Below are 16,382 nucleotides of genomic sequence, written 5' to 3'. Positions count from 1 at the left end.
ATAACACCAACATGTCAGAAAAAAAAAAAAAAAAAAACAGAATCCCTGAGGTGGAAAAAGGATCAACCCCCCTTCTTAAAATGACTTGTAAACTCATTCGGGTGTAGTTAATCACCTTCTCAATGGCACACAAAGCCATTTGACTTTTAACTGTGATCAGCTTTTTGCTCATTTTGATTAGTTCAGCATGAAAAGAGCTTTTGTACAACAGGGAGAGTACAACACAGACCCTCCCTGATCAGGACGTCACTCCAAACTGGAAGAAAGAGCCAGGAGGAAACTGGTCAGAGAGGCGAGAGGCAACTCTGAAGCACTTGCAGGAATTTATGATAAAGAGTGGTCATTGTGTGCATGTGACAACAATATCACAAATTCTCCACAAATGTGGCTTATATGGGATGGTTGCAAAAAAAAAAAAAAAAAAAGAGACTAAAATTGAATTATTTGGCCTCAACACCAAATGATATGTCTGGCAGAAATCCAACACAGCTCAGCATCCAAATAACAGCATTCCTCCAGTAAAGCATGGAGGTGGTAATGTCCTATTATGAGGGTGTTTCTCTGCAGCAGAGACTGGAGCACTTGTCAGGATAGAAGGAAAAATGTACCTTCCAACATGACAGTGACCCAAAGCACACAACAAAACTGAGCACACAGTGGTTGAAGGAGAAAAAGGTTAATGTCCTTGCATGGCCTCGTCAGACCCAGACTTAAACCCCACTGAAAATCTGTGGAATGACTTGAAGACTGCAGTCCACAAATGGTCACCATTAAATTGAACTGAACTTGAGCAGTTCTGCAAAGAAGAGTGAGCAAATATTGTAAAGTCTAGATGTGGAAAGTTAGTAGAGACAGAGACATATCTCAACAGACTAAAGGCTGTAATGAAAGCAAACGGTGGTTCAACAGAATACTGACACAAGGGGGTGATCCTTTCTCCAACTCAGTGATTCTGTTTTTATTTATTTTTTTCTGACATGTTGTGTATGTTATATCTTTCACTTGGATGTTATAAGTTGCACTAAATAAATACAGCTGAATAAAACAAAAACTGTTCCGTCTTCATTTCAGGCTGCAAAGCAACAAAATGTTATTATTTTAAAAGGGGGTGATTCTTTTCTATACCCACTGTACATTTCTAGGTTAGAGAAATCAGACATTTATAATTTGACTCCCCATCTATAGAGCGCAGTAGCTGTGACGTCAAAACCAGAAGACAAATTCACCATGGGTTCCCTTGAGATTTTCCTATGGGTTTTTATAATGGTGTTTTTCAGTTCATCAGTAAAATAAGGTCAGTGGTAAATATAACTTGACAATACTTGTTTTGCTGTACAATGTAAACTGCAACCACTTACACATTTTAAACATACTTAATAAAAAAAAAAAACCCTTTGCTTTAAAGTTATGCTTCAAAATTTGCATTGTCAGTATGTGTGTGTGTAATTCACATTGTAGATTGAAACGTCCAAGTATCGTCAATTTATGTTTAACACAGACATTGTTTTACTCATAAATTGAAAAACCCTATTTTAAAAACCTATAGAAAAAATATCATTGACTAAATCATTTTAAGTCATCTTGAGCCCCCCCTGAAAGTTTGCTGAGGCCCTCTAGTGGACCCCGGCCCCCTGTTTGAGACAGATTTAAAGATCCTTATATAAGGCCAACCATTTTTATTCGCTTGCTACTGCCAGTTTTTACCTGCGTTATGTGCTTGCTTAGAACATTTCCTTGGCAAAGCAAAGAAAGCATTTGTATCTTTCAATCAGGATTTCCTTTCAAATCCAAACCCTGCATTTGAAGCTCCCCCAGTTGCCTGGCCATCGCTCTCTTACCTTTCACGATTAAAATAGCCACAGCTGATAAACTCTCGACGTCCGTGTCGACCACACAGACATACTTTCCGGCGTGCTTCAGCTGTATATTCCGTATCATCAAATCTCCAGATATACTCTAGAGATATAAACACACACATACGCATTACTATCCACTATCAACTGGGGCTTTAAAGCAACAGGAAGATGTGTGAGTTGTTTGCTATATTTGCCGGCAAGTGATTCAGTAAGTGTAGACACCCTGCTGGGTTTGGGAATGAAAATGTGGCCCAACTCCACAGCTAATGGATGACTTTTGGCAAAGGCTGTTCGCTGCTACGTTTGAAACGTCCGTCATAGATAAACATTTCCTCTGGCCAAGCCTTAGGCTTCTTCGGCACTGCACAGAATCCAGCTACCAAACTCACTTGCTAATTGGCTAATTAGAGCTTAATCACATTTAAGAGGTAGTGTGATTGGATTCAGTGTGCTGAAAAACCCTGTGATATGAAACCGTACAAGTGATGAATACTAAATCCACACACGACAATTAAATGCCTTTGTTAATCTAATAAAGATGAAGAAAGTTGTTCATGAGAGTGGAGGTGAACTCTAAAAGCGCTCTGTCAAGGGAATAGATGAAGTATTGTGAAAACAGGTAAAGTAATAAAGATATTTCCTATTATATTCTTGATTATACATGTAATAAACAAGTAAAGAGAGCATCAGAATCCTCATATATTATAAAGTTATAATCGTAATGAGGACCTTATTTATTGTAAAGTACTTTCTGATAAACTAACTTTTATTCTTAATAACATTTGAATCATATTAATTGATATGCTGATTAACTGCATGCATCAATATATGCAGAGAATAGAATACAATTTAATTCAAAGACTGAAAGCACTGAATAGACCATTTTAAAAGAGCAGACAACTTTGAAAAACTAAAGACTCCAGCATTTTGTTTCACTCCACTGCTCTCCATTTAGATGATTTTTTAACCTAAGCATTTATGCATGCATTAAATTAACATTCTATAAATCCCTAATAAAAAAATCTATATTTGCATGACTTGCACTACTGTTCTAATGTTTGAGGACAGTAAGATTTTAAATAAATAAATAAAGGAATACTTTTAATTTTACAAGGATACATTCAATTGATTAGCAGTGACAATAAAGACATTTACATTGTTACAAAATATTTCTATTTCAAATAAGTGGTGTTCTATGGAACTTTCTGTTCCTTAAAGAATACTGAAAAAATGCATCAAGGTTTCTATAAAAAGTGTTCACAACCAGCATCACTTTTGTGGGTGATTTTATATTGTTACCTGATTCTCTTAGTGGATAAGCTGCTAAAACCATGCAGACAGCAGATGCAAATAAATAGTGCTATCAGTGGGTGCATTTAATTCTTACTCTATTCACCCATCTGTCAAAAATCTTCAGTTTAGTCAAATGGATTTGTTATTGCTATTGTTTATAGACACTTATTTGCTTGGATGTTGATACTGTCTATGCAGCACTGAAGTCTTTGGCACAGACAACTTCACTAATTTAATAAAAAGCGCTTAGATTTCAAATAAATTAAATTACATGAGATAAGATGTATGCTCTTATCTAAGGGGGAGATTGTGGTTGGCAAACAAGAGGTAAATCTGCAATTTCAGCAGTAAGGGCATTAGGCTACAAATTTAGTTTCATTATGGAAATGAATTCATCCAAGCCGTGAACTTCATGTTGATAATCCTACAAGACGGGTGGCATCTAAGAATTCATAAGAAGAACTGGAATATGATTACTGATAAGAATCACTGGCTTAAATGAAGATGAGAGCGTTTCCTATGTATGTGTCCCAAATGCTCAGATTTATCACAAAATTACCAGAATTATATAAAAGTCAAAAATAATTGTATTTTACTGTTGCTTTCCACAGAAAAATAACTAATTTAATTCTCTGAAATATGCAACCTTATTTGAAAAAGAATTCATCTTTTTGATGGCTTTGGGGGTGGTGATTAATGAATCTGTTTAAGGATTTCTCAGTTGAGTCATGCACATCCAATATTGACCAGTCAGTCCTCATTAGGGCATTCTCTCAGTCTTTAAAATCATTACTATTTCTAGAAAGGCGTCATTACATCCCAGAGAAAAGCAGTCTGAGATGTGAGATCTGACCATTCAAAAGCCATATGAGGATATTACACTTGAGATCATTGAAGGCAAAACTTTAATGGATTGATTTTTATTCTGTGAAGAGGAGGGAAAAAGGCTCAAAGTGAACATAGTGGGCTGCTAAGCAGTGGAAGGAACAGCTAAAAACCTCAAAAAGAGAGTGATGAATTGATCTCAGCCAAGTCTTCCACATTTTAACAGTAGGTCTGGCTCAGAGTATAATTGCATTAAACAGTAAACTACTGGATTAACTCCCTCAGAATCTGACATTTGTTGAGTATAATGAGTATAATAAATTCATTTCATTGTTAGAGCTGTATAGTACAGAGACATTTAAGGAACACTCAGTATTTTTCTTCATTAGAAAGGTTTTACACATAGAAATGAACAGTACTATTTATAAATTTGTTTAAAATAATTTTCATTCACATACAGTATGATGCAGACTGCAGTCATATGATCAGCCAAATAAAAGTTTTAATTTTAATTAAATTCAATTAGTCCACGACAACTGTCATATTTGCAATTTGCAACGTAAACAAAAAATAACTGAGTTCACCTTTAACCCTAATGTTGTGTTCTAGTCATTTTGACCCAGAGAGGATTTTCTTTTCACCAAAAATGCTAATTAATTTCACATTGGAGTAAAATTTACTAACTTTTCTCACACATGAAATAACTCCCATCCTCTGCCCCCCCAAAAAATATATATATTTTTTTCATTTTTTTAAAAAACTGCCCAATTGCAGACCTAATCGATTTGAACTTATAAACCTCAGTTTTTCGCTGAACATTGCCAAAATTATTTTTGCATAAACACAGATCAGTGAGGCCTACAATCAATAAGTTACAAAAAGGACTACAAAAAGTGCTAACTGAAAGAAAACAAACTGACAAAAAGACTGAATACAGGATTTGTTGTTAATATAGCAATTTTCAAAAGGCCTGGTAATTTTTGACTGGGAACACAAATTAGGTAAAGGATAATCAGCACAGCACAAGTGTGAATACACTGTTTGGTGAAGTTGAAATGCTAGATTTTTTGTTGAACATCTTAACAGTCTTCTATGACACTTTAAACAGTATAAAGCAGAATACAGACAGAAAGAATATCTAAAAAATATGACTTACCCCACCCACATGTTCATAATGTTGGTCCAGTTTATTGAGGAGCTGCCCATTGAAGGCCCAGGAGAATGAAACATCCAGAGCAGGGTCACAGGAGATCTGGCAGGGCAGTACGATGCTCTCACCAACAATGATCTCCATGTCCACTGGACCCTGGGTGATTTGTGTGGGATCTGCTCAAAATCACACATAAAGTTGATTCATTTAAATGAATAAATGTATAATAAATGTAAATATTTACATACAGTATATAAAAATTCTAAATCACAGAATTCAAGGGCCATGTTTTCAACCAGATCTCGTAAGAAAAACGTGACATTTGTGCAAAACCTGAAATCAATGCTCCAGTTACTAAAAATCTGAGACTGAAACCAAACAAACCGACTCTAAGATTTACAGCAAAACTAAAATATTAGAAAATCGGAAGCAGACAAATGTTGTAGACTGTGTCCTTATCAGTGAATGAACTACTAATCCCATGATGAAGCATCCCAATGTATTTCCACAGACTCGTAAGCAAAGCCAAGAAGCATCCCCAAATTCAACACAGTTCATGATTGTGGCTTGAGAGACATAATAGGGAATGTGGTTACATATGTAACTGAGACGTTCCCTATCAGTCAGTCACGTTCGATGTTACTTCGACACTGACATTAGGGATCCCTATGGAAAGCGCCACAACCAGAATTGTGTTAAGAAAATTGAAGGTGCAGGTGCTGATAAGGACAGATGCACCTTGATCCGTAACCTACCCAACGCCCAATAAGCCTAGGAATAAGACTAGGGAATACACAGGTTTACCAAGGGAAACTGTACCATTGTAAAAACATACAGGATTACCAAAGTATGGAACCAAATCCAGTAAAAGGGGGTGACTAATGACATGCAACCCAAATACTGGATGTGGAAACAGACTTCTCTGCTGAGTCTAAATGCCACAGGGTGTTGGAGGAATTAACCAGGAATAACCAGATGGGGAACTTACTGCAAGAAGATAAGCGCACATATCTTAACCAGTGGAATGGTGCTGCAAGCCAGACTTCTGTGAGATTGAAAAACCAGGACCGGGTGGGCCAATATGGCACAACCAACCGGACCTGCTTCTCGTCTTCCCTGATCTTGTACAAGGTCAATGCAAGGAGGCTCACTGGGAGAAAGCCGTACTTGTGTAAACCCCGGGGCCATCTGTGTGCCAGAGCATCCATGCCAAGGGGTGCCTCTGTGAGGGAGAACAGCTGGCAGTGGGAGGATACCTGAGAAGTGAACAGGTCCACCTGGGCTTGCCTAAATCAACTCCAAATCACCTGGACCAGTAGGGCATGGAGTTTCCATTCTTCTGGAAGGGTAAACTGCAGTGAGAGCGCATCAGCTGCACAATTGAGCTCCCCGAAACATGAACGGCACACAGTAATTTGAGCCAGGTCTGACTCCAGAGGAGGAGATGACGGGCAAGTTGTGACATGTGACAGGAGCATACCCCACCCTGATGGTTGATGTATGCAACCGTTGAAGTGTTGTCCGTGTGGATGAGCACAAGCTTGTCTTGCAGCAAAGGACAAAACCAGCGAAGAGCAAGCAGTACTGCCAGCAACTCGAGGCAATTGATGTGCCACTGCAGTCGAGGTCCCATCCAGGAGACTAAAGTTGCATGCACATTGCATACAGTGCCCCAGCCCCTCCTGGAGGCATCTGTTGTGACAACAACATGCCTCGATACTTGCTCCAGGGGCACGCCAGCCCATAAAAAACCAAGGTATGACCATGAGCTGAAAAGTCGGTGACAAACCGAGGTAACGCTGACCTGGTGAGTGCCACAGCACCATGCCCATCTCATGACTTGTCTATGCAGCCAGTGCTGAAGTGGTCTCATATGTAACAACCCAAGTGGTGCAACTGTGGCTGCAGATGGCATATGCCCAAGGAGTCTCTGAAATTGTTTTAGAGGAACCGTCGTTGTACCCCAGAATGAATTCAGACAGTTCAGCACCAACTGAGCACATTTGTTCGTGAGATATGCTGTCATGTTGACTGAGTCCAGCTCCATAACGAGAAAAGAGATGCTCTGCACAGGGGACAGCTTGCTCTCTTTTCCAGTTGACCCCAGGTGGCTGAGATGCTGAAGCACCATATCCCTGTGCTCGCACAACAGATCTCACGAGTGAGCTAATATAAGCCAGTCGTCAAGATTGAGTTGAGGACTCAGATGTCCTTCTCCCAAAGTGGGGACAGGGCACCATCTGTGACTTTTGTAAAGACGCGGGGAGACACAGACAGACAGAAGGCAACCCCTTCCATCTCCAGGTCGCCCATCTCAAGGACACTACGAGGTCTTCTGGGAAGATTTAACGGCACCCTGAGAAGTGGGCTATGCTCTCTTCCTGGGGGAAGCTTGACCACTGGTTCAGAACTACCCTCATGCAGTTTTTTTAAGGGCCTTGGCCAAGATGTCCATGGCGTTCAGGGAAAGCCATCTCAGCATGCTTGCGGCCCAGACACGTGAGACAGCGATTACGTCCATCCAAGGTAAGGAAAATACAGCACCCAGAAGCACATGGTCAGAAAAACATCTAGAAAGACACTCTCAGCCATGCAAGCTGTAGGAAATTTTAGGCTGAAGCATCCAGGGGTGGATCACAGCATTTATCCATGCTAAGAAGAGGTGAACACACCACTGAATGCACTGTTTTCTGACACAGCTGATAATCTCCTGCAGTGAAGGATTTGTTGTTTCTTGAAGATTTCTCTTAGACGAGAGAGAAAATTCTCACAAAGCAATCTGCTCTGAAGCAAAAATCTGAATGAGTGGATGCAAGCCCCTGGAGCTTCTTATATAATCATATGTACAGGGAGTGGCTTGGCATGCAAATTCCCCTTACCAATTGTCATTGGCCGTTTCTTGTAATGCTTAGAGGTGATTGGGGCTCCCAAGTAAGAGCTCTAACATCAGTGTCGACATAACATTGAATGTGACTGACTGATAGGGAAACAAATTTATATAAAGAAATGTATCTATTAGGGGTATAACGGTACACGTATTCATACCGAAAATTTTCCATTCGTTACGCCTGTGTACAGAACAAATTCAGCATTGTTTAACCACTGCACAAGTAGAACTTTACTGAAAATTTCCAGTTTTATATATTGTTACTTTTAATAAGAAACAAAGTTTCTTCTTTCAAATTATGTCCTTTTTTTCAGAAAATGTGGCGCGACAGATCACCATATAAACGCCTCAGTTCAAATGGCAGCGCAATCATCTCTTCCTCTTTTTAGATTAGATTAGATTAGATTCAACTTTATTGTCATTGCACATGTAAGGTACAAGGCAACAAAATGCAGTTAGCATCTAACCAGAAGTGCAATAAGCAGTAAGTACAGGATATACAGTGTCTACAATATGTTACAAATGTATAATAAATATACAGATAAGGCAGTACTATGGACATAATTTACAGATTTTTAAATACTTTCAGCATGATATACAGATAAGTGTACTATGAATATACTATATAGATGGATTGTGTAATAAGAGTATGTACACTATAAGCAGAAACTATGAACATATGAACATCATTTACACTAGTGCAACATACAGTAACAAAGTGCATAGAAAAATATTCCAGTGTGCAAATTGATTATTCAGTATTCTGTATGAATGAACAGACAGTAGTGCAAGTAATAACAAGTGTAACTGGTTTTTGTTGTTGTTGTAAACCAGATAAAGTGATGATGGGGGGTGATGAGTGTGTAGTGGTGTGTGTAGTGGCCATGGTCAGGGTGAGAGGAGTCCTTAAGAATGCTGCGAGCTTGACATAGACAGCGTTTTCTCTGGATGTCCTCAATAGCAGGAAGTGGTGTCCCTGTGATGCGTTGGGTGGTTTTCACCACCCTCTGCAGTGCCTTTCGGTCAGAAACTGAGCAGTTCCCATACCAGACTGTAATACAACTGGTCAGGATGTTCTCAATCGCACACCGGTAGAAGTTCATCAGGATGGCTGAAGACAACTGGTTCTTCTTCAGTGTCCTGAGGAAGAAGAGGTGCTGGTGAGCCTTCTTGACCAGGCTGAAAGTGTTTGTGGTCCAGGACTGGTCCTCCAAGATGGTAGTTCCCAGGAACTTGAAGCTGGAGACACGTTCAACAACCATCCCGTTAATGTGGATGGGGTCATGCGTGCTTCCTTTGTCTTATTGGTGTTAAGGAGCAGGTTGTTGTCAGTGCACCATGTGGCCAGGTGCTGAACCTCCTCTCTGTAGGCAGTCCCTTGGAGGGAATGACAGTGTTAAATGCTGAGCTGAAGTCAACAAACAACATCCGTGCATATTGATGTTGTTATTGTCCAAGTGTGAGAGTACCGAGTGCAGCACTGTGCGTGCTGCATCATCTGTGCTCCTATTGCTATGGTAGGCAAATTGGTGTGGGTCCAGTGTGGGTGGGAGGCAGTCCTTGAGGTGTGCTAGGACCAATCACTCAAAGAACTTCATAACAATAGTTGTTAGTGGTACGGGGCGGTAGTCATTCCGGCACGTCCTATTCTTGGGTGAGTGGGGAGGAGTGCACATGCCCTTTTGGCCAGCAGCCTTGCGTGCTGACACAATGGATGTGGACTTTAAGCAGCTCGTTGGTCTGTGACCGCAGAGAGTTTGCTTGGGTGATGCGTCGGGGGACAGATTGAAAATGTCTGTGAAGACCAGGTTCCCCTGTATTTGGCTGTGGCTTGAGCTCATCCTGCTACAGGCAAGCTGCCCTGCACATGCCCTAAGCACTTAAACGTCCTGAAATGCTCGTAACGACGGGTTGCCAGCTTTGACAGCTAAGCACACGTCCAGAAATGCCGTCGGGGTTGGTGTGACTTTTGTGGAATGATTGGAAGTAATTCTTGCTGTCTAAGCTATCTAGTTAATTAATGGGTTGTTTGTGAGGGATGAAGAGGAGTTGCTTGGCTTGTAGTCACTGATGCCCTGCCACATGCGTCGGGGGTCAGAGTTTGAAAAGTGTTCCTCTACTTTTAGATTGTAGCAGTACATGGCTTTTTGATGCCCCTCCTCAGGTTACCCCTGTATTTGCTGTAGGCTTGAGCATCATCTGATCTGTACGGAAGTGTTTGCGGGCTTTCAGCAGGATGTCGATAACGAGAGAAAATTAAGTCGTTATAACTCCAAAAAGAAAAAAAATTAAATGTGGCCGCACTTCCGTAGATCTTAAGGCTTGCGGGCTTTCATTCGCACCTCCTGTTCATCCACTGTGATCTCTGTTTCTCTGTTGTAACACTGTCAATGGTGGTGTTGATGTAATCCAGTACAGTGGAGGTAAAAATATCAATGTCCGTGAGAGAGATTTGGGGAGCACTGTCTTTAAGTTGGAGTGATTAAAATCAACCGCGACCATAAAAGCAGCCTCCAGGTGAGCAGTCTGTTGTTTACTAATGGCCGCATGCAGTTCATTCATATCAAGCTTGGAATTAGCATCCTGTGGAATATAGGCTGCAGCTATAATGGTGGAAGTTAACTCCCGCGGCAGATAAAAAGGTCTACACTTAACCATGAGAAACTCTAGGTTAGCTGAGCAATAGCATTATTGGGTATGTTGCTGTGTAGCCATGTTTCTGTGAAAACCATGACATTGCAATCCAAAAGTCTCTTACTATGGGTGATGCGAAATCGTAACTCATCCAGTTTGTTCACCAATGACCGCACATTAGCTAGGAAAATGTTGAGTAAAGAGAGCTGGAGTGGTGTTAGCTTTAGATTAGCTCCTAGACCTCCACGCTTCCCCCGCCTTTATTTATGATCTCGACGCCGACTGCGAGCACTTCCGCCCGGCCAGGTAGAACGCGTAGCCTTGGGTGTTCTGGAGATCTCAGGGATGAGTCGAGGATTGGTGACAAAACTGTTGGAAAAGTGCAAACCAATATCCAAAAGCTCCTGTCGGGTGTAAGATGTTAAGGCAAAGCTGTTCCGTATAAACAGACCCGAGATGAGCAGGAAAAATACTCCAAAATTGCAAAAACTGGAGAGATGCTGAGCCTTGGTCAATCTTGGTCAATATATTTATTACTAGTTTTAACACAAAATAAACATGAATGAACATCTCACGCCTCATGTAATCGCTCAATCAAGAGTTTCAACCGCAGAAAGACCGCAATAAAACAGCTTGTAAACAAAACGTCATGTAGCATTTCATTTAACTCAGGCAGTCATCAGTGTACACAGCTCGTTAGTGCACTATAAATGAAGTCTAGACAAGACCATTTCACGAAATATTAGACTATACTAGACTGTTAGTGATGTCTTAACTATTTAATGTTTAAATAAATCCGTTATGAAAATCACTATGAGAGGCACTATGTAAATGAATATATTTCACCAACAAATATAATTTTTATAATTTAGAAGTTAATTTAAAATCTACATGTGCAATTTACATGCTTGCATACATTTATTTATTTTTTTAAGGTGAGTGGTGCTTGTTATATTTAAAAAAATGATACAGTAGTAATTAAATGTAAGTTTGGGCTCTGTTGTTAACTGTAACCTTATAGTAGGCCTTATGTAAAAGGAATCACTATAGTTAGAGCATAATCCAAGGTAGATTTTTATCCCTAAGAAAATGTTATTTATTTAAAGAAAGAGAAATTTGTTCACTAAACCACTGTTTAATGAAAAAAAAAAAAACTTTTCCCCCTGCTGTACCAAAACTGTACCGAAACGGTGACATCAAAACAGTCATGTTTGTGTACTGTTACATCCCTAATATCTATATAAACATTAGACACACACATACACACACACAAGGAAATAAATATGGTCAATTTGGGTTCAATTTCAGTTTTTTATTTAGTTTTAGTTTTAGTTTTTTAATAATTAGTTACAATAAATGATTTTTTTTTTCAGTTCTGAAAATTAAATAACAGAAAAAAAAAATAGAATAATGAATTTCAGATGATCAAGGAAAATTCTGACAAATTGATATAACCCCTTTAATGACATCAATGTTTTTACAAGTGCCCAGTAGCTTATTGCAGATGTTACTTCCATTTAGATTCATATTCAAATCTGTTGGCATGGAATTTGCTGTAAAAGATTGTATTCTCAGCAAAACCCAGAGTGCAAATGCAGCATTCTATATTTTTCTCTCTAAATTGTGCACGCTCAACCTATAACCTACATCCTCACACACTCCATTAGTGTAATCCAGGGTAATTGCAATGCCATAAGCGGAGCATGAAAATGGGTAATTACAACAACACACAAAAAGCCTCTGTATCCCTTCCCTGTTGAGTTGAACTGAGACAAAAAAAAAAAAAAAAAAAAAAAAACCCTGCCAGTTGGAGAGCTGAACCGCTCAAACCATTGCATTACACTAGAGGAGCATGTAAGCCCCAGAAAGCAATCAAACAACTTTCCTTTCAGAATGCATTATTAAAACAATATTAACTTCATGAAACAGAAATCCAGTAATTGGCAGAACACCTTTGTATATACTCTTCTGGAATAATCTATTTGTTGCTTTTGCTGCTTTTTTCCCCTCTATTGTAAATTGATTTGGATAAATGCACCTGCTAAATGCATAAATGTAAATGTTGTTCTGGGGTAACTGGCAGGTCAGGATAGGATAGGATATTCCACTCAAAAAAGAAAAATAAAAAAAAGTTATTCTCATTTACTTAACCTTGTGTTATCCCAAACTTGTATTATTTCCTTTATTTTGTCAAACACAAAGATATTTGAAGAATGTTTTGGTTGTTTTTGTTTACACAAATAAAAGTCAATGGGCTCCAATAGTTTTAAGTTCCAAAAAGCACATATAGCATAAAAGTAATCCATACAACACAAGTGGTTTAATGGAAGTTTTCTGAAGTGATCAAATAAATTAAAGATCAATTCATGTATACAGAGTCTAAATCAAATATGTCAAATACGTCACATCAGAGTATTTTTAGTATCACTGAGACACTATATATAGCTATTTTTGTAACATATTTTGAATTCGTTTTTATTTTGTTTTTTTCTTGTTTTGTTTTAATTGTAGTTTATGTTTTAGTATTTCATTGTTTTTTACCATTATTTGTCATTATTATTAGTTATTATATATATATATATATATATATATATATATATATATATATATACAATAATTATAATATATATATATATATAGTACATCAAGTTAAAGTAAAAGCAAATGAGAAATGTTGATTAAGAAACTATCTGAAGGACATACGTTTTAAGTTTATTTCTTTTATTTTATTTCAAGGAACTTAAGTTTGTTTTTTTGCTTTTGGATACCAATATTAAACCTATGTCACATTTATAACATAAAACCTTGTTGGTTCTTGCATGTAATGTGACTGAACATGTCATAACAGAAATGTCATGACACAAAAAGCAGTGATGTTTGATGTTTTGATTTTATTCATGTATTTAAATTTTTATTTTGTTTTGTGTTTGGTGGTAAATTACAATTTTTTCACTTTGCTCTGTTCATCGTATATGCTACCTTTATGTCCTTTTTGAAGCTTGAAACTGTTGGACCCCACTGACTTCCACTGTATGAACAAAATTGGTTGAGACATTCATCAAAATATCTTTCTTTGTGTTATACAAAAGAAAGAAATGTTTGCAATGCCACGAGGGAGAGTAAATGACGTTTTTATTTTTTGATTAACTATCTTTTTAAGAAACTGTCATGATTTTGATTAATATTGCAGCTGTATCAAGAACCCAATTGCCTGAAACTGTAAAGCCCCAGAGTTTGGAAAGAAATCACCACTTCCCACATAAATTTCCGCAGCTAAACGACAATCTAAAATAACTTCTGTCTGCAGAAAAAGCAAAGAGGAAGCCCAGACCGTAATACTGTTACAGTAATCCATACCTGTGACCAGTAGTCTTCCTGTAGTGCTGGCCACACCAAACTGGTTTCTAGCCAAGCAAGCGTAGTTTCCCCCGTCCATCTTGGTCACATTTGTAATTCTAAGTGTTCCATCAGGGAGTAAAGTTATCCTAAAGGAGAGAAGCACAATCCTCTCAAATCAAATTTAAACTTGGTTAACTCATAATGGAGCTAGATTCCGAGTACAAATGTGTTTTATCTTTTGGGAACAGTAAATGTAGTAAGAAGAACATAATGTGTTTCTTTAGAATGGCACATAAATCTCTGTACATTGGACACTATCCATGGTTCAGTGTATACAGCTACCTGACAGACAATGAAGCTGAAGAGTGTGCGTTCACACGAAACAGTCATTCAAATGTAAAGTCGGCAAGCTATAACAGTGGGCTGCATTGCTCAATCTACCACCGCATCATTTGAATTAGACTTCCTTCCAAACCTTCATGATATGACTTCATGACAATTTTAACATACTCTTAATATACATGCTCTTAAAGGGATACTCCACCCCAAGATGAAAATTTTGTCATTAATCACTTACCCCCATGTTCCCTTTCAGTCGGTCACTCTCGATGTCACATCGGTGACTGACTAATCGGGATATCTCTTCGATAGACCAATCTACTTCGAGTGTAAACTAAATGAGTCAATGCACATTGGCATGCAATTATTGCATTCAGCTGCCGCTGATCACAGCGTGAGTATAATAAGGCAGCAGGTGCAATGCATACCAGCTTTTCTCTTCAGAGCCGAGCTTTCTGCTCAACTGTGTCTGCTGTGAACTACAAGTTCAGCACGCTCTCAGAAGCTTTGTGTGTTGGTGAGACGCCGCTTCAGCGGTGGTCATTCCCGAGTCGAGTGGGTTGCGCACTTCATGCTGCACTACCCCCTGTCATGTTGCAAGCGGCCAATTCCCCTGTGCGCCTCAGCACTAAAAGAGCATTTCCTAAAGAGCAAATTTCTGTAAAAGAGCTTCACGGGTACGTCTTTGTAAAGAGGACGGATCGTCCTTATAAGGATGCTGTTTCACGCACCCTCTGCCAACCTGTGGAACCAGGTGAGCCTTGCACCCCACACCCCTCTCCGGTCTGCTCACTAGCCGAGTTGGGTCTCTGTGTTCCACCTTGCTGCCCCCCTGCGGGTATTGCTGTGGTTCCGCTGGTCCCAGTTGTACGGTTTCTGAGCGCCTGGTCAGCGCTACTCAGCCCGTCTCGCTGGCTTCTGCGGACCATCAGCCTTGGCTATGTGATTCAGTTCGCCTGGCATCCCCCCAAGTTCAGAGGTGTCCGCTTCACTACAGTGAAAGCGTCCGATGCCCCTGTTCTGTGGTTAGAGATCGCAGTCCTACTGGCGAAGGACGCGATAGAGCTGGACCCTCCAGCAGATATGAGGATGGGGTTTTACAGCGGGGTTTCACAGAGGAACGTGCGTGGTCGGTGCTAGCCTTTCTGTCGACGATTCGTGCCTAGAGTTTGGGCCGGCTGACTCCCAGGTAATCCTGAGGCCCAGGCCCGGCTACGTGCCCAAGGTTCCTACTACACCCTTCAAAGACAAAGTTGTAAACCTGGAAACACTGCCCCTGGAGGAGGCAGACCCAGCCCTGGCTTTGCTCTGTCCCGTCCGAGCATTGAGATGCTACGTAGACCGGACACAAAGCTTTAGGACCTCAGACCAGCTCTTTGTCTGTTACGGAGGCCAGCAGAAGGGGAATGCCGTCTCTAAGCAGAAGATGGCCAGCTGGATCGTGGATGCCATAACCCTGTCTTATCAGGCACAGGGTGTGCCCTGCCCGTTCAGGTTGCGAGCTCACTCAAGTAGAAGTGTTGCACCCTCCTGGGCGCTGGCTCGTGGTGCCTTGCTGACAGATATTTCTAGAGCTGCGGGCTGGGTGACTACTAACACGTTCGCTAGGTTCTATAGCCTTCGTGTAAAGCCGGTATCCTCCTGTGTTCTCACCTCAAACGGGTAGTGGCACCGAGAGGCCCCAGTTAGTGTCGGCTTGCTAAAACTGCTCCAGAGTGTCCATACTGTAGACCCTGTTGAGTTCCTCCATCACCCTAGGCAGCTGGATGCGGCAGAACGTCCAGCACCAGGCCTCTCACTCAGTGAGAACCATGGAAGGCTGGGTTCCATATTGAGACCTAAGCGATACTCGTATGCGTATAGTCCATGGTATAGCTTTAGAGTCTGTGTTTCCCCGGCAGACTTCTGCCTTCCCAAAAGGGTTTTAATCACCTCAAGTTTCTCCATATACACCTAAACGGATGCCATATGTGTAATTGCTTCCGAAAACTCCTTCGGGAAAGATGGGGCTTCCGCAGTGCAACGGGTACGTTTTCCCAGTGTTATCCAATCTCACCCA

General features: G+C 40.2%; 1 protein-coding gene across 1 annotated transcript in view; it reads right to left on the bottom strand.

Annotated features, from left to right (window-relative positions):
* Positions 1 to 16,382, bottom strand: part of cntn3a.2 (contactin 3a, tandem duplicate 2) — a 75,393-nt gene that overhangs the window by 10,504 nt on the left and 48,507 nt on the right. Inside the window, exons 12-14 of the mRNA XM_042712849.1 lie at positions 14,003 to 14,130; positions 5,131 to 5,300; positions 1,839 to 1,956 (exon numbers count right to left, since the gene is read on the bottom strand). Coding sequence (XP_042568783.1) covers positions 1,839 to 1,956; positions 5,131 to 5,300; positions 14,003 to 14,130 — 416 coding nt within the window. The remainder of the gene's footprint in view (positions 1 to 1,838; positions 1,957 to 5,130; positions 5,301 to 14,002; positions 14,131 to 16,382) is intronic.

The sequence above is a fragment of the Cyprinus carpio genome, chromosome A23, assembly GCF_018340385.1.
Source record: "Cyprinus carpio isolate SPL01 chromosome A23, ASM1834038v1, whole genome shotgun sequence".
NCBI lineage: Eukaryota > Metazoa > Chordata > Actinopteri > Cypriniformes > Cyprinidae > Cyprinus > Cyprinus carpio.
This window is presented reverse-complemented; position numbering and strand designations above follow the sequence as displayed.